The sequence below is a fragment of the Trematomus bernacchii genome, unplaced genomic scaffold (assembly GCF_902827165.1).
Source record: "Trematomus bernacchii unplaced genomic scaffold, fTreBer1.1, whole genome shotgun sequence".
NCBI lineage: Eukaryota > Metazoa > Chordata > Actinopteri > Perciformes > Nototheniidae > Trematomus > Trematomus bernacchii.
Window position 1 is genome coordinate 1,861,613 of NW_022987582.1, and position 27,020 is coordinate 1,888,632.

The 27,020-nt window shown below is 42.4% G+C and overlaps 1 protein-coding gene across 2 annotated transcripts; it reads left to right on the plus strand.

Moving 5' to 3' along the window:
* Positions 1-44: 44 nt before the first annotated feature.
* On the plus strand, positions 45-26,763 carry shc1 (SHC (Src homology 2 domain containing) transforming protein 1). Of its 2 annotated transcripts, XM_034127412.1 has the most exons (13): positions 45-266; positions 15,735-15,899; positions 16,128-16,198; positions 16,642-16,705; positions 17,680-17,799; positions 18,989-19,042; positions 19,393-19,444; positions 20,249-20,375; positions 20,474-20,621; positions 20,908-20,965; positions 22,855-22,971; positions 23,535-23,791; positions 23,937-26,763. In XM_034127412.1, exons 2-13 carry the CDS (start codon positions 15,738-15,740, stop codon positions 24,063-24,065), a joined length of 1,359 nt encoding a protein of 452 aa, XP_033983303.1. In that variant the 5' UTR covers positions 45-266; positions 15,735-15,737; the 3' UTR covers positions 24,066-26,763. The 2 variants fall into 2 exon arrangements, with proteins under 2 accessions (XP_033983303.1, XP_033983302.1); XM_034127411.1 differs by lacking the exon at positions 45-266 and having other exon boundaries at positions 14,207-15,899.
* The last annotated feature ends 257 nt before the right edge of the window (positions 26,764-27,020 follow it).

Here is a 27,020-nt window from a genome sequence, read left to right on the forward strand (position 1 = left end):
ACACACCAGATGACGTTGCCATTTGTTCGCGGAAGTGGCTTCTGTCGTGACCGTGGAGGGGGAGGCAGGGGGAGGAGGAAGGAAAGAGAGAGGAAAGAAGAAGTTTAGACTAATCTCTTATGAAGTTTATTAAAACTGTGCGGCGCCTGGCGGGATAAAACAATCATCGACTTTTTGTCCTGTTAGATGAAATTAAGCTGAAGTTTCTGAAGCAACAGTTTGGTGGGCAGGAGGAGCAACTCGAGGGAAAGGGAGGAAGATAGCTGGTAAGTTGCTCGTTAAAGTTGACCACACTTTTTGGGGCATGGTATTACTCTGTTGCGTGGTCTGCGTCAGTGTACCACAGTTATTGTACACTTCAAAAGTTTGAGGAAACTGTTCACTTACAACATTAACGGTGCCCGCAGGGAAGCATTGTCCTGCCTTGAGTTATAATAAGACGACACAGTGTAGGGAAGCCTGTCGGGTTACTGTACAAATGTTGCTCAGGACACAACTATGCTGTGCACACATTAGCATAAATGGTTAACTTGTGTTCGTCCTCACGCTGTCAGACAAGTTTTCAGGGTTTGTTATTTAGACGTCTTTAAGTCCCAGAAGCTGCTCTTAGAAAACACATTGTAGAAACAGAGCACAGCCACTGTTTGTGTATTGTAGTTAGTTTAAAATAGGCTATGATGAAAAGTCAACTGAGTGTCCTCAAGCTGATGCCTCTTTCAGTACACGAATAGAGAAAAGCTCTCTAAAATGCCTTTTTGTTATATCAAGCATTTTTCTCAAACATGAGTCAGTATGATACATGTTGAGTCAGTAAGTCCTTACCCTAACTTAATAGGCAACTATTTGATAGCCCGATGATAACTGTTTCATTCATAAAAATCAAACATTTGTTGTTCTATCTTCTCCAGTGTAACTGAATACACTTGCACCTATTGGAACAATTGTTTCATCATTATCTGACATTGTATAGACAACACAATTGAGATAGTAATTGGCCAATTCATTATTAATGAAAAAATATGATTAGTTCCAGCCTAAAAACTATAAAGTTTAGGGTATATCAGAGTTAAGCTAAATCTCTTCAGGTTGTAATAAGTTGCCAGTGAGATTAGCTGTAGCCTATCAGTGCACACAAACAAATCTGTACACAATCCAACAGAGAAGTTACAACTTTAGTGAACCATTCCTCCAAACGTATCCATGGAAACCAATCAGCAGAACACACCTCAGATCTGTTGAAACAGGGTCACTGTGACAGAGTTAAAGTTCACCAAGAACCAGTGAAGGACAGACAGACTATTATGGAAAGGGACTCAAGGGTATGGGGGGGATGATTGAGGGGACTGAGAGCAATGGGCTCAGTGCTCTTATCAGGGTCAGCCACACAGCTCACACCAGCAGCCCCCTGACATGATATTATATGGAGGAAGTTATCTCCGCTGATGAAATGGAAGGGAAGAGAAGGTCCAATCAACAGCTGATCCGAAAAATGGTCAATTCAGACATATGTCAGGACCCAGACAAACAAGTCATGTGCACCTAGGCTACACACACACACAAATGGACAAACACAACGACAGTCCGAGACGCAATCTGTCAGTCACAGCGGAGAATCTCGGCCACTCTATCACAACATTGGCACAATCCAAAATCCACTTGATTAAAATTGGATCTGTCCAATTCTACTCAAACGGTATCAGTCAACAGTGACAGCTTTCGTCCTGATTGACGGGACATCGTGACACTTGTGATTGTTGCAGCTTCACTTTGACAGGTGTGTGCACATAGCCATACACTGACTCACGCACAGACATACAATATTTGTTGTAAAAAGTGAATGTTAGCGCTAATTTTAGCCTTGAATTAGGCTTGTGATACTTTGCTATTGATTAAAAAGAACACAGTGAGGTACTAAGCTGCTTAAACACGTCAAGGCTGTTGACAGGACATTGTGTGTGAAGATGTGTTTGTTTCTGTCTGATGTGAGTGCTATATCTGTCTGCCTGCAGACCTGTGTGTGGGGGGAATGCTATGTGTGTGAGCATGTGTGTTCTGTGAAACAAACTGTAGGAGGTTGTTATTGAGGTCATAGCATGTGGTTGTCCGTCTCTACTTCAACACAATGGGACTGAGCCTCAGCTTGTTTCCTCCTGCTCTGCTGGCTGGAGTGCAACATGCTAAGTGCTTGGTACACTACGTGAACCACATTTTTTGTAAAGTCCTGTCCTGTGTGATGTTAGAAATGAGAAGTGACTACAGCTTGGATTTCCTAATTTACATTAAAAGCAGAACACAAAGTGACAGTCAATGGTGTTTTTTGATTGGCTTGCTCTGATTGCATTTTAGAAGTTATCTCTTTTTTACAGATCAGGGCTCCTCCACCCATTTCTAGCCCCAGGTTATGTGATGGGTGTGAGATTGAAGTTACCTCTGAAAGGTTAAGAAAAGAAAGGTTAAGAAAGGTTAATATTAGGGATGCCAGCGATTATTCGATTATTCGATTATTCGTTACAGTCTCCATAATCGAATATTATTTTTAAAAATCGATTTTATTAATATATTTTTTTATTAATATTTATGTTTTTCTTTTTTTTCCTGGTTTGGTTTCAACCAAAATATAGACTAATGCTAATAATAGTAATAGTATTAATAATTGTAAATGACCATTGATCACACCACCAGTTTGTTTTACTGTAAACTTGGAGGAAGCCAGCAGCGCAGAGTGCTGCAGCCTGCTACACACCGACCCCGCCCCTCCCCTCTCCGTCGTGGAAGGAGGCGGTTTCCTTGAGTTTATGGCAAACGTGGAACCAGATTACAGGGTCCCGGGCCGTACTCTTATCAACTGTCTCAAAGGTGTCGATAACCACCGACGGGTGGACGGCACTCACAACTGAATCCTATGTTACCATAACCTGACATTATATCGATAGTGAATGGGAGATGAAGAGTGCGGTTAATTTAGCTGAGAGGCTCCGCAGTGCTCTGTGCCCTCGGAAAGGGTTTTTTCGGCGGCAGGACTAATCCTTAACCGGCTGCGCTCTCGCCTACACCCATACATACACACATAAAGTAGGCTATTTATTTAATTTATTTCAATGATGCTATTATTAATACTGAAGAGCCCTTTTGTACCATGTACACGTTCCAGTAAAAGAAAACAACGGAATACCATTTGTCAGTGTTTTTTTTTCCTCCTCCCCGGGGGGGGGGGGGGGGGGGGCGATTAATCGATTAATAGATTAATATTCGCCAGGGCTGTCCGATCTTCGATTTTGGTCATGGTCAGTTTCTGGCATCCCTAGTTAATATCAGGTGTTACCACTGTTTCCTATACGGATTTTAGAACAATACATCACCAATAGGATTGTGATAACACTCAAGGCGCTGAAATATTTACCTGCTCTGCAAAAACTGAGACTCATAAGGCCAGGGCCGGCCCTGACTTTTGGGGGCCCTAAGCGAGCTTTGGCTTGGGGGCCCCCCTCACTCTAGCGCGTTCTCACACAACACGGAACCAACTTTTTTTCTAGGGGGGGTCCGGGAGCATGCTCCCCCGGGAAGATTTTTTTTTAAATATTGAAGTTAAAAGCATCAATCTGGTGCACTTTGAGAGCAAAATGAAGAGATCTATGGATACATCTCTCAACACCCATATGAAACATAACTGTAAACAGATTTTTCTTTATGGATATTTTACTAATCACTCTCCTTTTAAACTGTATTCTTGTTTTGTCATATAGTATTTCATAACTGTTTTTCATTTATTCTCTCTGGCTGTCCATCTCATAATGTTTACATATAAACTAGCTGTCAATAGGAATATCATTCAGAAGAATTATAATTTCATGCAAAAATCTGTCACAAAAAGAGGTTGCACATTTAAATTCAGGTGTTGTTATGGCAACGTCAGTGGCCAAACAGCCACATTTACTGATGCAAATACGTTCAAACATGCTATCGACACGTAAAGCAGTGGCAACTATGCCACCATTTCAGCTGACTTTTTCTCAGAAATACTGTCACATAACATCCATATGTTTCAGTGCTAGGTTGATGCTTAGCTAAGCTAACTATGAAACACTTTAACTGATAGGAGGACTCAGGATCAACTGTGTACTGTAAGGTAGCTTCTAGCTTCATGTCGAACAGTAAGTCAACATTTCCCAGAGAGCTTTCTTTGAAATCACCAGGTAACGCTAAAAAACATAACATTTAGATTGTATGGCAAAGTGTTTATTTAATATATCTGGCTAGCTATAGCTACTTGCTAACGGTTTAGCTTACCACCGCGATGCAAAGTAACGTCAACGTAGCTGTAATTTATGCTTTGCTTACATGTTCGCATAACTTGGAAGTTTACTGACATTTACATACCTTGTTCACCTGGCTCAAGTGCTGGCTCTGGGGTTGTTGTGTGAGCCACCACTTGAGAATTGTCGTCTTTTTTAAGAAAAAATGTTCTTATGTCCATCTTCAAAAACTCTGAGTCCGACTGACAGTTTATTTGAAACATTGTCACAGGATAGGTACCTGTCAGCCAATAAGACAGATGTTTATTTCCATTCAACTCTCTGGTTGGTCTGGTGTCTTGCCTCTGTTGCATTCACTGAACACGGGAAATTACAATCCTGCCGTCCTCTCTAGTGTCATGATGAGGTTCAGGTAAAGCACGGTTAATGTATTATATTATTGACTCAATAATATAATACATGACTTTGAGAGTAGGCAATCTAGGCATATTAACAAAATTAATTAAACATACTTATCACGGCGACGGTGTACTGAGATTATTATTTTTTTTCATTTCTTTCATTTTTTGCTAGGGGGCCCTTAGTGGCTGTGGGGCCCTAAGCGGCCGCTTATGTCGCTTAATGGGTCGGGCCGGCTCTGCATAAGGCATTTAAAATGCAGAATACTCTTTATTTGAATAAGATACAATTACACATACAACTTATTTTATTTTTGAGGTGACGTGCAACAACATTAACATTAACCTTTCTGTTGGTCGCTTGTTAGCAGACCCTTCATGCAATGGCAGAGCGAACAGGTACAGGCAGGGCCCATAGTGATAGCCCTATAGTTTAAATCTACTACCCACAAATACACATATGGACATGGGTTACTATTTAAAAAAAAATGGTAAATGTATTTAGGAACCTATCAATGTGATTTTAAGTGGGGGTGGACCTCAAATCCTGTAGGGGGGTCCGGGGGCATACTCCCCCGGTAAGATTTTCTTTTAAATTTTGGAGTTAAATGCATCAATCTGGTGCACTTTGAGGGGCAAATAAAGAGACTAGATCTATGGGAACACCTATATGAAACAGAACTGTATACATTTCAATAATCATAAAATCATGGCCATAACCAATAACATACCATATCCAATATGAAAAAACACTGAAACTTGTTTATTTATTTATTTTTGGTTCATTATAGTTGTGAATGTGTCTGGGCTCCTGAACCAGCCTCACCTGTCTCCCTCCTCTCCTCCCTTCTCCTCTTTGAGGCAGCAGCAAAGACTAGTTTTAGCTCTCAACAAGTTTTAAAAGTGTATCTTACCTTTTTTCACCTACTTAACTTTTTATTTTTTTATTCATGCATATTTTACTAATCACTACCCTCTCAAATGGAAATATGTGTTTACATAAATGGTGACCAAACCGTTTGAGACCCACTGAGAACTTAGACTAAGTTAACTATCTAAACACTCAGAGAGTCCTTTACCTCACCTGAGCTGAGGTTATCCCGAGCTTGAATGACACACAGAGACCAATCAAGGGCTTTGATTTATGATCTGTATGACAGTGACCATGTCGGCAGGCCACATCATGTAGACAGCCAGTCACCCTGTGTGAGGCAGGCCACTTAACAGGCCAGGCCATCGGGAAACCCCCCGGTCCTCCCGATGGCCAGTCCGGGACTGGGTACAGGAGGCGTAGAGCGAGGGATCATTGTCCACAAGTTAATCGATCACAGATCGTGGTCACGGACGGAAACATTTTTACAAAAAAAAAAAAAACCTAAATGGGTCGCGAAATATACTTGGGCGGCCGTTAATATACCTGGGCGGCCCGCCCAAGTATAGTCTATGTGTGGGAAACCCTGCAATATGACAACCTAAGTTTAGTATTTTCCTGGTTTAAAAGGCTGAATTACAGCAAAGTGATGTGATTTCTAGCTGTTCTATTTGCCTTAACCCACTAAATCATTATATGCATTACTGATTATTTTTCTATAATAATAGTCGAATCACCACAATTATATACATATCATTATCAATGTAGTTGGTCAATAATATTGTGATATTTGTTTTTTCTCTACATTCTCCACTCTGTTATTTGATTACCTCAACATATTTAGCTAAAATACAAACCAAAGCAGTGATATAGCAAGATGAACTCAAACACAATTGCATCTCTTATCTACAAGTATATTTAGTAATATTTTTCTGATTTAATTTGTTTATGTTGTAGAGTCTTCATTTTCATTTTTACCTTAACCTAAAAAAAGTCGGATTAAAAGTTTAGGCAAAAGTAACAGACTATGACTCTGTGTTGTTACTGTATGCATTCTTTGATAATAGTATCAACACAATACCTGTCGGGACATGGAACAATGGGCCAAAGCTTCACTTTGATCCACTTTTCTTTTTTTGTACTTCGTTTTGGACAAAAGTGTCCGCCAAATGAATAAATGTAAATCTTATGTAAAATACCTTTTATAAAACGTTACGTTAAAACAGTACTTTCAATACCTTGCCTTTAGGAATGTCTCCACAAAACAAAAACAGCAGCTTGTAATATGTTAGCTTAAGCAGCTACACCACACATAACGAGACTGCTGAAATTAAATAGTATAAATTGAGTATAAAAGTTATTTCTTAAATCAGGACATTTAGGATCATAGAATCTGCAAACAAGACCTGACAAAGCTTTCCATTCTAACTCTTGGCACTTAACAGTTGTATTACTCATTGCTACACAATCTGGTGTTAAAGATTAACAGGGGAACTGAAGTAGTAAAGAAAGAAGTAACGCTGTTAATGGCGAATAAACGGTTGAAGCGAGAGGGAAGTTGTAAGTGGAGGGAGAGAGTGGCAGCAGGAAGGGAATGATGGAAGGATATAGAGATCTGGGAGTGTGGTTAGAGGGGGTGGTGGAGGGGGGGTTGGCATGACCCAAAATAGCCAGCTCACATGTTTGCTGTGTACGTGGTGAGCTATGAAACCAGGAGAAAGGCCTCCTGCTGAATGCCTGTCTAATCTAATGTTCACCCTCACCCCTAATTTTTGTGTGTGTGTGTGTGTGTGTGTGTGTGTGTGTGTGTGTGTGTGTGTGTGTGTGTGTGTGTGTGTGTGTGTGTGTGGTGTGTGTGTGTGTGTGTGTGTGTGTGTGTGTGTGTGTGTGTGTGTGTGTGTGTGTGTGTGTGTGTGTGTGTGTGTGTGGTGTGTGTGTGTGTGTGTGTGTGGTGTGTGTGTGTGTGTGTGGTGTGTGTGTGTGTGTGTGTGTGTGTGTGTGTGTGTGTGTGTGTGTGTGTGTGTGTGTGTGTGTGTGTGTGTGTGTGTGTGTGTGTTCCAATCAGAGAGGCTCTCCCTTGTCAGTTAAGCCTGCTCTCGCTGTTCCCTCTGTGCTCATCATCTTCATCATTGTCTCTCTTGTCTCCATAATATTAACTGACGTTAGACAGCGTCTCAGGCTGGCTGTCGTCCAATTGTGAAAAGGTCAGTGACTAGGCCCGTTTTCTCGTCTATGCTCATTTTTTTGACCTAGTGTAGAGTTAGGCGGACAAATCAGATTACTCCCACACACACACACACACACAGAGACAGTATAAGAGCAGACAGCAGATTTGGCCCTGCAGCGTGTGTGCTTTAGATCCTGAGCTCTGTCTCCGACTGTTTCATCTTACTGACTCGATGCAGCTTTTACAGTTATTCATGTACTGCCTGCATAAAAAACAATATGCACACACTGGCGGACTCGCGTTGGGCAGGCTGAGACACAAACATCCTACACACACGGTCCTTTCAGTTCATTCCTTTCATTCCACAGTGTGTTTCAACACGCACACTAGATGATTGCCTCTCTCCTCTCACTCTTGCTCTTGCTCTGTCTTGTGTCAATGTTGTGTCTCTGTGTGCTGAACCAACCCGGCTGTTTATATCAAGGAGGTCCCATGACCCTCTCGACAGCTGATCCTGGGAGCAAAGCATGCTGGGAGGCACATGGCTGCGAGGGCGGCATTGCAGTGCGCTGTGATTGGCTCCTTGAGTTTTGTGTGTACAGTATGCTGATGTGCAGTTTGGTGTTTTTAGGGTCACAGACTCAAAGGCAGCTTGTGTTGGTCAATGGAATATATGGTAAGACATTCAAATGATATAACCAGCTAATCAAAAACACAGCATGACACCATGGCAAAGGGGTCGTTCCTTCTTAACACAAAGTAATATTAAATAGAAAGGTCCTCAGGTCTCATTTCTGAAACGTAAATCAGTTATAAACAGGTTTTTATATAGGATTCAGAGATAAGGATAGGTTAAAGGCTGAACAAAAGTAAATGAACAATCCTTGAAGTAAATATTTGTCACACTTCTCTTAAAGAGGGTGTTTTTACAGATAAATATGCTTTAAATGTGACTAGTTATGAACAAGACTGACGTTTTTAGAAGTGGTGCAATAATTCTAAATTCTTAATATATCATGAAATCAAGTTTCCTCCAGATGTGCCCTGCATTTCTATTTTTAATTAATTATAATTCAACTGTAATAGTTTAAGACTAAAATGAAAAAATGTAGCTTTCTGTGACCCATTTATATTGGTTTCTCAGGGGCAGCAGGAGCATTATTTAACCGATTCTCAACAAAGCACATTATGCAGTAAACTGAATACATTATATTACCAGACACTTACAGAGGATTCGAGACTTCTTGTTTTTTTACCACAATAGCTAGCATGCCAATAATGTAGATTCGTGTTTAACTGGAAACTAGGGCTGCACGATTTTTGGAAAAAATCTAATTGCGATTTTTCTAACAAATATTGCGATTCGATTTGCGATATTTGTTTTTAAGCGACCCAACGGAAGTTTATTGTAAAATGCGGCCATATCTCCGGCTAGGAATGTCGCATCAACGTGCTCCCGTCTCTAGCACCCTGCAGCCCGAGCTACGAGTGAAAGAACTACACTTACATGAAACTTCCGTTGGGTTGCTTTAAAGTCAAGCTTCAGATTCACCCTGTAATAGATGTAGAACATGTGACGGAGCATTACTAACCTGACTCAGATGGTTTGTTTCACCAAACCATCTAGGAAAGCTCCATTGGAAGCCATTTGGAAAGGGCAGGCACTTTCAAAAATACTTGGCAGGTGATTGGATCAATCTGTCTATCACCTTCTATCATGGGCCACTTCTGATTGGTTAAAAAAAAAGTAAAAAAGAAGAAAGTTAAAAAAAATAGCAGGCTTTGCGATTTGATAATCACATCATTTCAAATCCCGATTTCGATTTAAAATCGATTAATCGTTCAGCCCTACTGGAAACTTAAGTCACAGTGTATAATCATGAGTAATTGTGCAGCCCTGTGTATGTCAATCTATTGCGGTTTAAGTGAGTTATCATTAACTAGACTAGGTTGCCAGTTACATCTAGTTTAAAAAATGCAGTCTAATACTAGAGTCCTCAAATAAATCCTACATTTATTAAGATTTTAATGTCCAGAACATTTTTTTTAAAAAGGTGTTGATCCAACTTTATGATCATGGAGGCTTACGTTTGTGGGATTATTGCTCTAGACTGCATTATTTTTAGTTGGATGTAACTCATAAACTGCCAACTGAGTAATGTAATAGAGCAAATCAAGATGCACTTAATAAATCAGTATTATCTTCTTATCAACCCTAAGCCACAGTGTGTCATGTGTTCACTGGTTACAGGCATGGTGCAGGTTAGGGTGGAGGCTCCTGCTGCTCACTGTGTGTTGCATGGGGATGGATGTTACCTTAAATGACACCCTCTGCAGTTCTCTGTTTTTCATCCTTCACACTAACCTGAATGCACCACTCCACTACAAGATGGTGTAGTGGCCAGACGTAGTACTGCAGGGACTGAACATTGGGGTGTCATTTGAGGACTCCTTGCTATCCACTCTGCTGTGTCCCCGCGTCACCCTATGTGTGCTTTCTTCTGCTTTCCACTACACTGCCATCTTATCAGAAACTGATCTGTGGGGCCCTCTGCTTCTGTTTGCCTCTACAGAATCACTCGCTTGTTATTGAGCTCGCCTGCTAATTGCCTGTCCTCTTCCCCCTAGAGCGCTGTAGTTATAGTAATAACATAGACTGTTTATTATGTGAATGAACATATTTGTCCTTTTTTTTTGTTTTGTCCACTTTCATCAAGGTTAAATAGTGACCTCATGTTACACTCTCAGCCCATAGAGGGAGGATGAACTCTCTCCCCCTGCCTGTCTCCATCATCCCTCCCTCTCTCTCTCTCTCTTTCCCTTCCTCTTTTATTCTGTTTCTCAGGTTACCAAACATGAATAAGGGAGGAGACTTGACCAGCCAACATGAACACACACACACACACACACACACACACTTCTCCTCCCCCTCTCCCCTCACCCCTCACCCCTTCCTCCCTTCAGCCACATCTCCATCTCCCCCTTGGATTGTGTGCGTTAATGTGCAGGAGCGCAGCATCTTACTGTGCATACACATGTACCCTGTTAAATGAGTGAGGCTGCATAGAGGTGGGGGGAAGGGGGAGGAAACAGGAAGGATGCGAGAAAGGGAGGCAGAGGCAGCAGCCACGAGTGTGTGTGTGTGTGTGTGTGTGTGTGAGAGAGAGAGAGAGAGAAAGTCAAAGAGAAAATGGGAGGCAGCTTCACCCACCCAGACTGGGAGGAGGGGAGGGGAGGGGAGGGGAGGACAGACAGCGTGCGCGTCCCTCCAACAGACAGAGGTGAAAGGAAAGTGGGAATGAGAGACAGACGAGAGGGTAGAAGAGGAGCACAATGAAGGAGTGCCATTGTCCATCCTGGCAGCACTGCCATCACACCATCTGCTGAGAGGGAGAGACAGAGGAGGGCAGTAAAGAGAAGAGGAGGCAGCCAAACGGAGGAGAGGATAGATGGAGAGGAGCTGCCGGCAGTGACTTTGTGAATTAATCGAGCGGATCAGAGGAGAAACACGTTTTTCAGGGAGTGGACGGACGGAGAGCCAGAAAGAGGAAGGAGAGGACAGAAGACCGGACAGTCTGAGGCTGTTTAAAAATTAATGTGGTTCTCATGTAAAAAATAAGCTTCAGATGAATCACCATGGATTATCAACTGTATGCTTTTTAAACCAAAAAAGGGAACTATTTATTTAGCCATTCACAAAAAACAACTCTTAGAGAAATTGATCAGACTCACTTTATCCAAAACTATTTGAATGACTTTTCTGTTTGCCTTTTTAAACATAGACTCTTTGTGACATGACTTTCTATTCTCTATGAGCATTCTCTGCAGGACGTTATACAATCACTATCTTTGTTAGCTGCTGCTGAGAATATTCAGGGTTTTATGCAACTTTTCTAAACATCAGTGTTGTCTTTTAGAAGTAAGTGGTTTGTGGAGCTGTTGTTGTTTATACTGTCATTAGGAAAGTGCTAATTGTTCTTTTGATATAATAACAGTTGTGCATGCCATAGTCGGAATCAGTGCATGCAGCCGACATGGGATGTCAACATTGATTGGGTTTTATGGCTGGCGCGACGCCGGTCAAACTTTGATCATTTCCTGTAACCTATTGATTTCTCTCTGAGTCTTTAGTTGTTCCTGCTGTTGGAAAACAAGCTCCATGTGCAGCCTTTGATGCAGCAGCTAATTGCTGTCATGTGATTTGACAAAGCAGTTATCTCTTTGTCCGAAGATTTCTGTGCTTGTCGGGACTTCTCCGTATATTTCCTCCGCAGGCATCTCTTTTTAATGTCTGTTGCCATAGCAACGGGCAGCAGCTGCAGACAGAACAAGATTTAAAGTAGTTTTTTGTGTCTTGTATTTTAAAGCCGGTGCTGTTCCCTTAGGATAACTGTGTATATTGTGGAGATAAGAAAAACTAAGTGCATGGTTGTTTGCAGGTGTTTTTGAGACTTTCTGTCTTAGAATGTTTTCTCTTTACTAGACATCCTTTGTCTATTCGGAGCGCAGCAGTCTCCGAGAATCAGGGTTGTTTCAGGTCACCTGTCTCCCCCCTCCCCATTCTGTGCTTTAGTCTAGTGTGAATCGGCGCAGCCCCGCTTGTCCTGATCTCACCTTTATCGGCAACTACAATTTTCATCAGTGAAGCTGCCAATATCAGGAATGACTGCATAAATGAGATTATCGTGCTGTGTCACTTGTACGTGTCATGTGCCACTAATGACTGATCATTAGTACTGCTCTTTGTGACGGTCTGTTCCCCTGACTGTCTTTGTGTAGGTGAGTCAGGATTTATCCTCATGCAGAGGGTCATTTCCCCTGCAGTCACCTGACCTACATTGTGTTCTGTGCACTTAAACAATTGTCGATTTTCCTCTTGTGTGTCCATTTAGGATCTTTTTCCCTTTTTAAGAACTAATTCCCTCTCAAGACTAATTTCTGTTTTAATTAGGTGTGTGACAGACGGTGTTGTTTGTTCTGCCTGCTTTTTGATTGGCCAAATACAGGGTGTCTTTTGTGACTTTTTCCAGCCATACTTCTTTACAGTTTTCTAGAGATCATCCCACCCTGTCTGGCAGTGCGTTAGTGTGACTGGATCCTCCATGGTGCTTTTTGGCCAGGACCAGATGGATGACTAGCTAGAATTGCTAGACAATCCCTCTGTGGTGCTAGACTGGTGTGGGCGACTGTTCCTTTACCATGCATTCAGCGCCCACTACAAGCTGGTGCGTAGTTCTTTGAACACAGTTAACTTCGGAAATGTTAGTGTGTGGAAAAGTCAACCTCCTCACTTGGCATCACTGAAACTTCGGTGGCAGATTCACAGAGTTGTGTAAGTGGCGTAGGCAAGGTGGTGTACATCTTGCTCTCCTTTCAGGGAGTAAAGGTCAAGAGATTTGAAATATAACAGGTGCGTAAACAGCACTGAGGTGTAGGCCAGCCAGCTTGCTGCAGGACTGCCTTACCTTCTACTGAGGTCAAACTGCTGCACATGGTTTAGTTAGTTGGACTCTGCAAGAGACTGTTACTGTAAACAGACTGTTGTTTGCCTTCTAGGTTGGACTATGCAGAATAAGGGATGTTATGCAGCGTCTGTACAGTAGTGTGAACTAGAACTGAGAGCTAACCGGCTGCTTGATAAGCCCTGCCTTAGATAAGGTTCCGGAGTATAACACGTGGCCTGTTCATATCATATAGGGCTGAGTCAAAGCTCTTCTCTCAGGAAACTGACTACAATCTGGGCTTGTTGTTTTACACCAGGCAGTAACCAAGTGATAGGGTGAGAAGAGAGCTGCAAATAAAAACTCAACATACCAACAGTTTTATTTGAGCCTCTCCAGCTTGGTGAGCTCAACTCCCAGGAGCATCCAGCACCATTCAGGGAATGCTGGGTTGAGGGCTCAAACCGGACAATTCAGGTCTCATTACCATCACAAGCCCACCGGTAGTCGTCATCAGCCAATGACCTACATTCTCTGGTGTTACATCACCACCGTGCTACTGCAGAGTGTGTCACTGTACCAGACACAGACAACATCTCAGAGTCAGCTTACCTACCACTAACTAATGGTGCTCTAGAAAAAAAAACATCCTTACCGAGTTGGCCAGTTTTGGAAACACACTTGAACCAAGGCAACTTGTTTTAGCCATATCAGGAACTTGAGTCAGGAACGGGCCAAACTCTAACGGCCCAGTCTTATACTCACTTCTTTTCTGTTTTCTACTTGTGTCTAAATAGGTGACCGTGCCTGGCCTCTAGATCCTTAATATTAAAGTTGGCGCGGCGGAAAGACACGGCTCACCATTAATATATTATACAGGGGACTGTTAACCAGACAGCCTGGAGAACGGGAGAGCATACGGGGGAGGGGGTGAGGGGGAGCGAGAGATCATCTGGAAGAGGAGAGAGGAAGTGGTGGTGAGGGAGAGGGCGGAGGCGTTGGAGAGACAGAGACTGGCAGAGTACATTGTGTGGAGGAAGAGAGAGGGCTTCCAGGAGAAGAGAGACAGGGAGAAGGGAGGAAAGAGTGCCGAGAAAGAGAACGGGGCAGGGCCAGAAGTTATCTGGAAGAGGAGAGGAGAAGTAGAAGAAGAAGGAGACGCAGACGCAGGGAGGGAGAGAGCCAGGGCCATTCAGAGAGGACATGATATCATTTGGAGGAAGAAAGAGAGGGAGTAAAACAGGAACGCGTGGTAAGATTTGAGATTACGATGCACTCAAAAGTAGGTGGTAAAGAAAGCGTGCTGCGTTGGATACTAGCCATACATCAGTAAGCCTCCTCTCTCTTCTTCACTGTAGTATCGAAAAACAATTGGAGCTGTCTATTGTGTGTGTTGCTGGAGTGTACATGCGCGCAACCCCCTTGTGATCCCCTCGTTGGCTGCTAATAGGATTTTTATAGGCATGTGTCAAGCAGGATAGAGCTGCCAAAAAGCTTCACACTTCCACGCATGTACACACCACAACACACACACACACACACACACAGACCATCTTAAGAAGCCTTGTGGGCCGGGAAGATTTATACAGCCTCGCACACGTGTCAACACATCACATTATGAGAGCGCACCCCTCAGTGCAAAGACACATGGGAGGGGGCGTTGAGAGACAATCACTTGTGTTGATTCTCCATGGTGAAGCCGACAGCTGGATAACAGGCCCTCACTGAGAGGCTATTAAGTCCGGCTTCAAGATACTCACAGATATTGTTTTACATTGTGGCAAAAACTCCAAGACGAACACTTTGTGGAGAGCTAAGACTGTCGTCCTCAGTCCCTGGGAACACATGAACCTTGATGCAGATTTAAAAGTGAACTGATGACAACATGATATGCACTGGTGCAGAACAAATACACTTTTTTCATCGGCTTCTTCCATTAACTGGGACATCCAACTTTTCTTCTTCTCATTCTCCTTTCATCGTGGGTACAGCCGTTTTTAAAGCAGCTGGGTTTCAGCCGCCTGGTAACGAGTGGAGGACAGAAAACCAGACGGATGGGACATACAGATGGCTGTGTGTCCTTTATAGAGAAACACATTGAATACTGAGACATAAAGACTTTGATTGAATCACTAGAGACTGTGTGGATTTAAAGACTGACACTGCAGATTCACTATGGAGCTCGTCCCAAAAACCAAGTACACCCACTTTCGGAGTGAGTCGCTGAGCTCAACTGATGAAACAAACTCCAATCCATCATCGTTCCCTCCATCCAGTCCTGCCGGCCCGCTCACTCCCTCCCCTGGTTTACCTTCCTCTTTCTCCTCCTCGTCTCTCACTCCCATCTTGCCCCCTTCCTCTCCCCGCCAGGCTGAGAACAGCCCCACCACCCTCTGCTCCTTCTTCCCCAGAATGGGATCCCTCCGCCTGGGTGTCTCTGCCACTCTTCTCCCTGGACTCAAGGCCTCGAGAGGGCTGCAGCTGCCCCATGCGCCTGTTGAGTCCTCTGGGGACGACAGGAGTAACTCCAGCTCCTCCCCTATTTTTCATCACCTAATACCCCCTTTAACCGCTCCTTCTCCCCCTCCCCGACCTCCTCTGCAGGACATGAACCGGCTGGGAGGGGCGTCCAGGAGGGCACGCGTGGAAGGAGGGCAGCTGGGAGGAGACGAGTGGACGCGCCATGGCTCCTTTGTCAACAAGCCCACCCGCGGCTGGCTGCACTCCGATAGTGTGGTCACCAGCGCCGGTGTTTCCTACAGTGTCCGGGTAAGTGTCTGGCACACTCTTACAACCCCCTAAAATATATAATCACACATCCCTCTGTCCAGACAGTTTCTATGCATATAAACCGCCTTCTCTCACATTTTTAGACTCCAGAAATGAAAAGAAAACACCATTTGCTTTTCTTCCTCTGTTGTGTTCCATCTGTGCAATGGGACTGTGATGCAGGAAATGTCTGATGCTAATGCGCTGCCTTCCTGTTTCCTATTTCAGTACATGGGCTGCGTGGAAGTGCTACAGTCGATGCGAGCGCTGGACTTCAACACCAGAACTCAGGTCACCAGGTGAGATTATACACTGCTCCTCTGTCACTGGCGGGCCATTTTGCTCACTCAATGTCTCATCGCTACATGTGGGGGCGAGATGGTGCGGGGAAGTGTGGTCAGACAAAAAGCACCGCCCACCTCTCATATATGTATTTGCCGCCTCTTCGGCTTCCGGTCGCTTTTGCTTGCTTGCTTGTTACTTACTCAGTTAGTGTCTGACTGTGTGTGTGTGCACGCCTGCAGCTCTGGCATCCCCTAAATTAGAATGTTCTGGAATCCTTGTGGTTTCCTTCTGGTTTCCGTAGTGATGTTTGTCTCCATGGAAAAGACGAGCACAGTGTAGGGATGATAAATGAAATCAGCCACTGCCAGCTCTCACTTAATTGTCCACGTAATTGTGATTCCGAGAAGGTGTAAGGATTAATGACATGTTATTGTAATTCTTGCATGTTGTGTTTCAGGGAGGCAATCTCCGTGGTGTGCGAGGCCGTGCCCGGAGCCAAAGGAGCCCAGCGCCGGAGAAAGGTACACAACATGTACACAAGCACACACCCTTACAGGGCATTATTTATTTATACGTCTTAAGTGGACGGTGGGAATGGGTTTTCAGGATAAGAGCTGGATTTAGCTTGATTGTCCACTCTGTGGTCAGTTGACTATTCAGTCACACACTTTCCCTTACAAACACACACGCACACACGCAAACAGATCTTGATTTAGGATGATTGTACTCTTCTGCGGTTAGTGGCCTGCTCGCAAGTAATTACCAATCACTCTCCGGTCTCCCTTTGCCCGCCCTCTTGTCACAAGGGAGGCTGGAGAGGTGGAGTAGTAGCATGTGTGGAGCCACTGTCTGACCAGAGAAGCATTAAAGAGAAGCAGATGCAGTCAAGAGTCTGCTGCGTTAAGACTCCATGTGTTCCTGTAAAACTAAACATCCACCCAAACACTCAATAAAACAGGTGGCTAAATCCAGCAGCCCGCTGTCAGAGTAGGATTTAAACAAGGAATGTCTGGCGCACCAGACAACATCTAGTTAAGGATGTAAACTAGAATAAAAGCAGTCTAGTACCTCAGATTTGGCTGGACTGAGGTTAATGTGGCTGAGCAATGTGCATCCTGCCCTGATGCTATTTTTCTCACAGCGCACGCCAAATACTCTGAGGCAAATATGGATGAGAGCAGGAGGAGGATTGGGATGAACAGGCTGCCACAACACTGCTGGTCTGAGTGATGCTCTTGGCCCAGCCTTCAGTATGCTAGATGTTCATTGGACACAGTTGGCCTTGGAGACAGGATCATTTTTACAATTGCAGCTGTTCTTCCACTCCCACACACACAGGCATGTCCACACATACGCCCACACATACGCCCACAGGCTCATGCAAAGGCAGGGGGGACTCAATGGGCGACCGTGCCATGTTGGAGTACAAAAGAAAGCCTGTTTATGTTTTTGCACCTTGTTTGTTACTCATTGATGAAATCCCTGTCTTTCTCAGCCATCTTCTCGCTGTATGACATCCATCCTGGGGAAGAGTAACCTGCAATTTGCCGGCATGACAATCACCCTCACCATCTCCACCAGCAGCCTCAACCTTCTGGCCGCTGACTGCAAACAGGTTAGACTACAACCAGCTCACACTTGAAGCTGCTTTTCTGTGTATTTTTCCTTAAGAAACTCTGTTGGTGTCTGTAGAGTTGTCCCTGATCTCCAGAGATTTGACTGTGAGTCAGAGATGCGTCTGATAGTTAGAGCTCTGTAGCCAGAGGTGTGTTTGCTATCTGGAGAGCACTAAGCCTGTGCAGTTTTCTGAAGCAGAGCAAAGCAGATCTCTCTGCTTGAGGTATTTCATGTGGATTTAAGGATTATAAAAACTAACTTCAAAAAGAGTTTTAGATATGAATTGTTTTTATACGCTTGTAACTTGAAACATTTTTTTAAAATATTATATTGTTTGTCATTCAAAGCTGGCTACACTATGTAAAACGCCTGATTATTATTTATCATAATTATATATACTATTATGAACTACATACTTCAGAGTTTTATGATCATTTCAAAGAATGTTTTTAAGCTTCAATAACATAATTTCCGTCACTTTTACTCTGTATTTAATATAAACATCAGATTTAACTTGAATTCCACATAAAGTCGTATTTGAATTGTTAAAAAAATATATGTTTTAGACTTTACATCAAGAAAATATCTTAATAAATATCCACTTAACTCAAGGTATTATTTTGTATGTGTTTTGACCTTTTAAAGATGCCCAGGGAAGTAATAGAATTCTTCCCTTGCCTCATTTATTTTGGATGAAGCACAAACTACTCTCAACCATCGTCTTCATTCCTGCATCGCCACGGGGCAGGAAGTGATCTTCCGCTTATGAGTTAATAACTGCTGAATGATGTTTATTTCTTTGTGGCATCAGCACAGGATAGTGCAGTGCACAAAGAAACATGCCATACACATACATCCATTCACAAATACAGCCTCAGACATAGACCGCACATTGTGCACGGAGCATTAGCAAGTGTTGATGTCTTTATTGATCCTGAATGGGAGGTTGCTGCAGACTGTTAAAAAGGTGTTCCGTCTGCTGTCCCACTTAGTTGTATCTCTGCTGCAGATGATGCTTCTCAATGGAGGGGAAAGCACTTTTCCCAGTAATGATTCCACATTTGTCTCACCATCCACATGCTTTCATCTCACTTCTCACATACTTCATGTCACCCACGTGCTCTCCTTCTGTCTCCATCTCTCCCCCCCCCCCCCCTCTCTCTCTCTCTCTTTCTTTTTCTCCACAGATAATCGCCAACCATCACATGCAGTCCATCTCCTTCGCCTCTGGAGGAGACCCAGTGAGTCACTGTCTAGCTCAGCTCAAATCTCACTCTGGCCTTTTTCCATCTTTCTTCAGCCTGCATATCCTTCCTTCCTGTCTTCTGTCATTGTCTATTCATAAGAATGCCACTCACTCCGTTGCTGCCTCGCTGGTTTGCAGTCTTTCTCTCTCAACCTTGATCTTGTTACTTCCTGTCTTTTTCTCTTTCAGCTCAATGTATGTTTTTAACCTCTGTTTTGACTTTAAGACAGCAGCTTTTGCTTTATCTCTTGTTTAACCTTTCTATCTTAAACCTGCCCTTCACTTTTTCCTCCTGATATTTTTTTGTACCCTTCCCTCCTAACTTTCTCACCCTGTCTCCCTCAGGATACGGCTGAGTACGTAGCATATGTGGCCAAAGACCCAGTCAACCAGAGAGGTGAGCAGAAAGGACACCTTCACTCAGGCAGCATCTGACAAAAGAGGCTCTTAAAAAAATCATATTGAAGTCATGTTCAACTTGTTCAGTGCCTTGGTTTGAGCAGAACTCTGACCGCGATCCTTCGGTACACGAGTTCCACATTTTCTCTCTACATTCAGTCTCTGGATGGTGAAATATGTTTTGAAAATGCTACTCCATGTACTTCTGTATAATGCTGTAAATAAATGAGAACAAGACGTTTTATGAAATTATAATGAATCCTATTAAATGAATGATATGGCTCTATTCATATTTTACCCTCTTTTGAATTTGAGAAGTCGCCCACTAGAGCTGAGACATTACAGACTCAGAGTGCAGAGCGAAGGAAGAAACAGTACATTGAACACTAAATAGGCATAGCAAATAACAGAACTGTTTTTAATTGTTTGGCATATTCTGCTTTAGTCATGCTCTTATGCTAATTATGTGAACATGTGACTCGATTTTCAATGTAACTATCTAAAATGGACGGAAATCAAATTCCCTGTTTCGCATTTAGCTCAGGAGCAACAGACAAATGACATATTTAAAACGATATTATTATATTTAGAACTATTTGTGTTCTCTATGCAATTCAGTCATAACTACCTAAGTGTCATTATTCAAGACACATGTAAGAATGTACTGCTGCTGAAAATACACATGCATACACAGTATTCTTCTTTGCTTGCAATTCCAAATATTTCTCTATCTTTGCATATTGCTTTCAAATACATGTTGCTGCAGCTTCCTTATTAGTCATGTGTGCTTCCTCTGCTCTAGCTTGTCATATCCTGGAGTGCTCAGAGGGTTTAGCCCAGGAAGTCATCAGCACCATTGGCCAGGCCTTTGAACTGCGTTTCAAACAGTACCTAAAGAACCCTCCCAAACTGGTCACACCTCACGACAGGTAAATGCAAAACATGTCCCTCACTCAGGCCCAAAACATGAGCCTGTGTTTGTATTTTGTCACATCTTATCTGTTTTGATCACCTCTTTCTGTCTCAGAATGGCTCCGTTTGACGGCTCTGCGTGGGAGGAAGAAGATGAAGAGGCTGCTCAACCTCCTGACGTCCCTTACTATAATAATTTCCCTGGAAAACAGCCTCCCCCTGGTGGACTGGTTGACATGAGGACCCGCCCGGGTGCCACGCTGGTGAGAAATATGCATATAAAATGCAACAGATACTGCTTCAACACATCCAAACTATACTTATACTGCAGTCAATAGATGATACACCAGTTAAAAAACCTCGCTTCAAAATGTTATCATCAAGACGAGAAAATTAAAGAGCAATAATATGAGTTGCTCTGTTTGTGCTATACAAATTGACAGTGACCCTTTGTAACCCTATTAAGAATATATTTGTGTATATAGACACAAGAGCAAGCCCACATGTGGTCATGAGTCATTATTTGTTTTTATTCCTCTGTGTTTGCAGCCGTATGGACAGCCAGGCCAGAATGACATCCACAAGCAGCCTCTGCCGCCTCTACCAGGTGAGTCTCTGCCTGTCTCTGTAAGGCACTGGACAGATTTTCATCCAGGTACAATTATGATAGAACTCAGTCACTCATTTTTTTACAATACTATGTCTTTCTTTCTTTGTTAAATCTATAAACCTCGACCACCATGTTGGCACAAACAGCCAATTGGACTCAATGGTGAATTGATAGATGGGTCAATATCACCATACGGTGCATTTGAGACTTCCCCATTTCCAAAAAAGAAATCTGAGATTTTCCATTAAACTTCATATTCATTGTATTAAGTATACGTTATGCTGTTAGAAATGGATGTTGGTCAAGCTCCCACACTTTTTATAAATTAACTGCAAGTAAGTAAGTAAGTAAGTAAGTAAGTAAGTAAAACTTTATTTATATAGCACCCTTCTCAACACGAATGTACAAAGTGCTTTACAGTACAGTACACAACTCACAGTACAACTAAAATGTAGAATAAAAGGCATAAAAAGGCATAAAACAACAGCAGGTAATACATAGGATAAAACATACGATAAAACACCAATAAAAGACAGCTACTAACTCACCTCCTCCGATGCCCCAAAGGCCTGACGGAAGAGGTGGGTCTTTAACTGCCCCTTAAAAATCTCTACTGAGGCAGAGGCTCTTAGTTCCAGAGCCTTGAGGCCACCACCTCAAAGGCACGGTCCCCCTTTGTTTTTAGCCTGGTTCGGGGCACCCTTAGGAGGCCTTGCTCAGAGGACCTCAGGGCCCGGGTTGTGCAAAGTACATGCAAACAGCTAAATGTATCCACCCTCATGGACAAAATGTCCATGTCCACCCTGTCATGGGAAGGCTTGCTGACAGGGTGGACAATGGTACAAATAGTTTGCCATCATTTCATTATTATCCAAATACTTTTTCCATTAACTGAAATATATTGTTGAGAAAGGGACTATAGCTTTCTGAAAATGTACATTTTATATTATTTATGGAAGGCTTGCTGACAGGGTGGACATTTTTGGCTAATATTAGCATTTAATGAGCACATGGTGGACCTTCAGTTAGCAACATGATTCAGTTAGTAAGGTGACTGTATACTGTTTAACAAATATATTTTGAATTTCTGAAAGGTTTTTCTATTCATTGACATTTCACTATGACAGAGTGGACATGTTAAGCTTGACAATATCCAACTACACACATAATATGATTACAATTTCGAAATATAAGTAAAAACACGTACTTTGCAACTAGCCAATGTCTCAGCCTCCATTGAGGAAAGACAAAATGGTGGTAGTTATGTCACTGAAAACATCAGAGGGTTTTTTACGGGGCAGTTACCCCTTAATGACAGGGTGGACAGCAAATGTCAGGGACACATGAAAAATGTTCAATATTATTATGAAAATAGAATATACATGATAAAAATGACTCGTTTTATCAAATAACTCGTTGTGGACAATAAAACCATATTATTATTTTTTAAATGTAGTATCATTTAACCACTTATTACACACACTGTAGTCAGCAGAGCAGTGTGCGGGACATGCCAAAATCACGTACATCCAATTAAAAAATACGGTATAAAAGGAAGGAAACGCATTTCAAGAGACTTATCATTGTACTGATATGTGTGTAAATATTTGGCCTTTTATAATAAGACCTCAGAGTTTCATTATTCTGCTACATTTTCATGATAACTGAGGGATTCTGATGGGGACACCAAAGTTACTTTATAGTGATATTGACCCAGATATTGGTGGACAATGGTCAAGGTCACTTTGACTGCACACAACATGTTGTCCCGTAACTCAACAACTCCCATGCTAATTGTAACTAAGCTATCAACTGTGCATGGCTAAGGAAGAAATGGAAAAGTTGTGCTAAGGTCGCTTACCTGTTTTTTCCTTTCCTTCTTCTAGTGGGTGCCAAAGAAGGGGGACGAGAACTGTTCGATGACCCTTCATACGTCAACGTTGACAAACCCCGTCTCCCAGTTGCAGCCAATGGAAATGCTCACAGAGATGCTTTTGACATGAGTAAGTGCTTTACTCAGTCTTTCTATTATGTGTTAGTAATATCACACCAGCTTGATAAATGAAGCTGAAATGCAGGGAAATTAAATAACTGAAATAAGTTATTATATGATTTCTTGTAAATGACAAATTCTGTGGGTTGAAAGCTTAATGAACAGAAATACCGGTAGCACAAATGTGCAGTTATGTTACCATGTGGAAAGAATAGGGGTTAATTATTGACTGATGAGACGAGCAGAGTAGTGTGTGCTTTACATTCCATATGAAAGGCTAATTGAAGAGTGGAGCTGCCCGCAGAAGGCTGTCTTGGAGGAAGATAAGGGAATTAGAGTGCCTTTGTCCATTACAGGGGCATTTTATGTTACATGATTGGTTGACTGCATAAAGCCTTTCACATTAGAGACACAGTCCACTATCAGAGTATGGCATGCATCTGTCGATCCATGCGCTTCACTTGGATAAGGTCCAATCATCTTCTTTATAAAATAAACCAGGAACATGAGTTTTCCTATACATGTGCATAAACAATAAAAGAATACAATTATATGTGTATTTATTTTCTAAAGAGCCGTTTGACGATGCCCTGGGAGTCTCTGGACATGGTGGTCCAAACTCGGTGTCAGCGGCGCCCCCTCTGGTGGAGCAGCTGCAGTGCGAGTCCTGGTTCCACGGTAGCTTGAGTCGCAGGGAGGCAGAGAGGCTTCTGACCCGCGATGGAGACTTCCTCGTGCGAGAGTCTGGAACCACGCCTGGACAGTATGTCCTCACGGGACAGCAGGGGGGTCAGCCCAAACACCTGCTACTAGTCGACCCAGAAGGAGTGGTGAGTCATGAAGGGGGGAGGAGATCATAAGGGGCGAGAGAGATTACAAAGGGGATGAAGAAGCATGAATTGGCCATTTTGTATTCCTAACACTTGGTTGTATAGGTTTGTATCTTGCCTTTAACACTTTTTTTATGTCTTTTAGGTCCGCACAAAAGACCATCGGTTTGAAAGTGTGAGTCACCTGATCAGTTACCACATGGACAACAGACTCCCCATCGTATCTGCTGGTAGCGAAGTGTGTCTGCAACAGCCAGTAGAGCGCAGAGCCTAACGTTACACAAGCCAATGAAATACTCCACCAAATGTACACACTCCTGAAGCAATTCAACACCAGACATAGACACCTTCATATGCTTTAAACACAGCAACACTACACTAAACACAGATGCATACATACATATACAATAATAAATATGCACACAACACTGCAAAGAAAGCCAAAAATATATAATCTTTCTGTAAATCACACACTTGCTGCTGTTGCTACATATTCCTTTCCTTTCTGAAAGCTGAACTGTGACCTGCAGTCTTCGACCCCCAACTCTTTTCAGGCGCACCCCTCCAACACGGAGAAGCACCGCTGCAATTTCTCAACAGCCTACTGTGAACCAGGGAGGAGCCCTTTGCTAATTTAAAAACAGGGCGGAAAACAAAATGCATTTTTTTATAAGGAAAAAAAATAACATGCAATTTATGAGAAAAAAATAAGAACTAATTCATGGAATCTTGTACCAAAAAAAAGGACTCAAACATGAAGAAAGGAGCATTAATGGGACATTGAATGAGATTTTCAGTGCTTGTAACCGTGTGTTGTTTCATTCAGCGAAATGATTTCCCTCCTCGCACTGTCGCTGGAGCATATTTGGCAAAACAGGAACTGGATGGTAATGATTGTTTTTTCCAGAGACATAAACTCTTCACTTCACGTGTCAATGGAGCACTTCAGCAGCAAACCTGACTTTAAAAAAAAAAAAAAAAAAAAGCCTGGGGATTATGCATAAACGAGTTTTTGCTTCCAACCTAATCAGGGGAGGCTGCCCCAAGCCACTCCCCTTTTAAGGACTTTTGAACTTTGACCCCTGGAGTGATACCTGGCGACGATGAAAGCCTGTATGCAAAACTGGGGGATTGCTACGCCAATGACCACGTCCTTTTTTTTTTTTTAACTGTTCTCTTGGGACTCATTACTTCTAGGACATTCTGAGGAGGATCTAAACAGCTGTATCTCCCTAATCCCTCTGTAAATACACACACACACACACACACACACACACACATACACACACACATACACACACACACACACACACACACCTTTAAACCACACATGGTCTGCACCACCTGTCATGCCAAAGAACATGAATTGGTTGCCAACAGCAGAGAAAAGCCATGACAACCATCAGCAGTTATCTATCATGTAGGCTTACAGCATTGGGAGCAAGTTTAGATTTAATATGCATATTAAAATTGGATTTAGGGGGGAGAAGAATCTAGGTGTTGTGTTTGACTACATTATCAAAACTGAGATTTTGTAAGTAAATTGTGCATTGATGTCACCAAAAAAAACGCAATAGCAAGTATGTTAAGAGAAGCATAATTTGACACTTAGTGTGTGTTTGCACTGACAATCTATGGTTTATATCTTTATGGGGGATTATGACTGAAAGCAGAGGAGTTTAAAAAAAGAGCGCTTTAAATTTAGGCAAACATTGAACAGTCCACGCAATTACTCTCCCTCTGCAAAATGATCATTGTAACTGGTAAGGTGATTTTGTGAATCGTGATGTTGCTTTATTTTTCAATCACTTGAGGGAATAATGTGCTTTGGGAAAAAAAAATGAGGTGGTTTGGTGGTAACTAAACAAAAAGTACATACCTGTTTTCGGAGCATTGCTAATGTTAAGCCAAATGTTGCTCCTCAGTGTGCTGTTTTCACAAACTGAGGATCTAGGGGGGAGAAGTTCACGCTATTTTTTTGTCCTTCTCTATTTCTCCTTCCTCAGTTCATGATGATGATGTTGTTTTTGTATATCTTTTTAATTGTGCCTTGTTTCTTCAATGCAGTCACGTGACTTCAATGCAGTCACCTTATGTACTTAATTCAAATGTAGTAGACTACAGGAGAATCTCACACAAGCCTCTCAGTTAAACAAAGACTTTGCAAAAATGACACTCCAATAAACACTCACACACAGATCCAGTGATGGCAATCTCCTCTTGCACATTCTTGCATTCAGCTTATAGTCACAGATACTTGATGTCATCGTGGAGGGAGGGGTAATTTCCTGACCATCTGTAAATAACATAGACTCTTGATTGGTCAGTTCAGTGTTGGATTATTGTTATCATGTCCTTAATGACTTATGTGAGAAAAAGAAAACACCACAGCACTGAGGTAGCTCTTTTTAAATCCAATTGAACTTGTCAAAGAAGTCGATGCCAAACTCTTGAAACATGAGAAGGGATCTTTTAAGCTAAACCTTAACTGTCAACTAGTCGTCAGACCCTGAAGTGGGTTCATATGTAATGCACACATACACATACCTGACTGACAGCTGGGTCAGTGACACACACACACCTGTTTAGGTTTTTGTAGGTCAGAGATGGGAAAACCAGAGCTTTAATATCTGCCATTACTGTGAGTGTGTGTTCATAAACTGACCCACTGGACCCTCGTCATCATCAGTGAACCAGTCCTGTGTTATCTTCCTTCATCACAGATGCCTTTGTTGCATGAAAATCCTTTTTTTGTATGTGTTGTTTGTTGTTGGTGATGGTGATAGTGTTGATGATGCTGTTGTACTTTTTAATTTGTGAAAGCCAAAGGTTACTTTTGAATAGCGTGCAAAGATATTGATTTTTACTTTCTGTGTTTCTGTTTTTTAGTACTTTTTGTTTTTAGGGAAACATTTGTGTTTACACCTGTATCTGAAAATATAGATTGCATATATAAATACATATATCATTCATCTCTCTCTGTGAGTTTGGCTTCTGATATAAGTGTGTGTTAGGCCTGAGAGTGTGGCCCTTTGTTGGAAAGGCTTTATTTATAAGATAACTTCATTTTTCTATAAAAGTACACCAAACAACTTTGGAAAATAAACAACGAAGCAGACACTGCTGGAAGGTATGATCGCCTGACATGTCCTGAACAAAGAGTGGGGTGCAGGGGCAGTTGTACTGTAGCTACTGGAACCCTCTTGTTTGAGAACAGATGAGCCTGTAA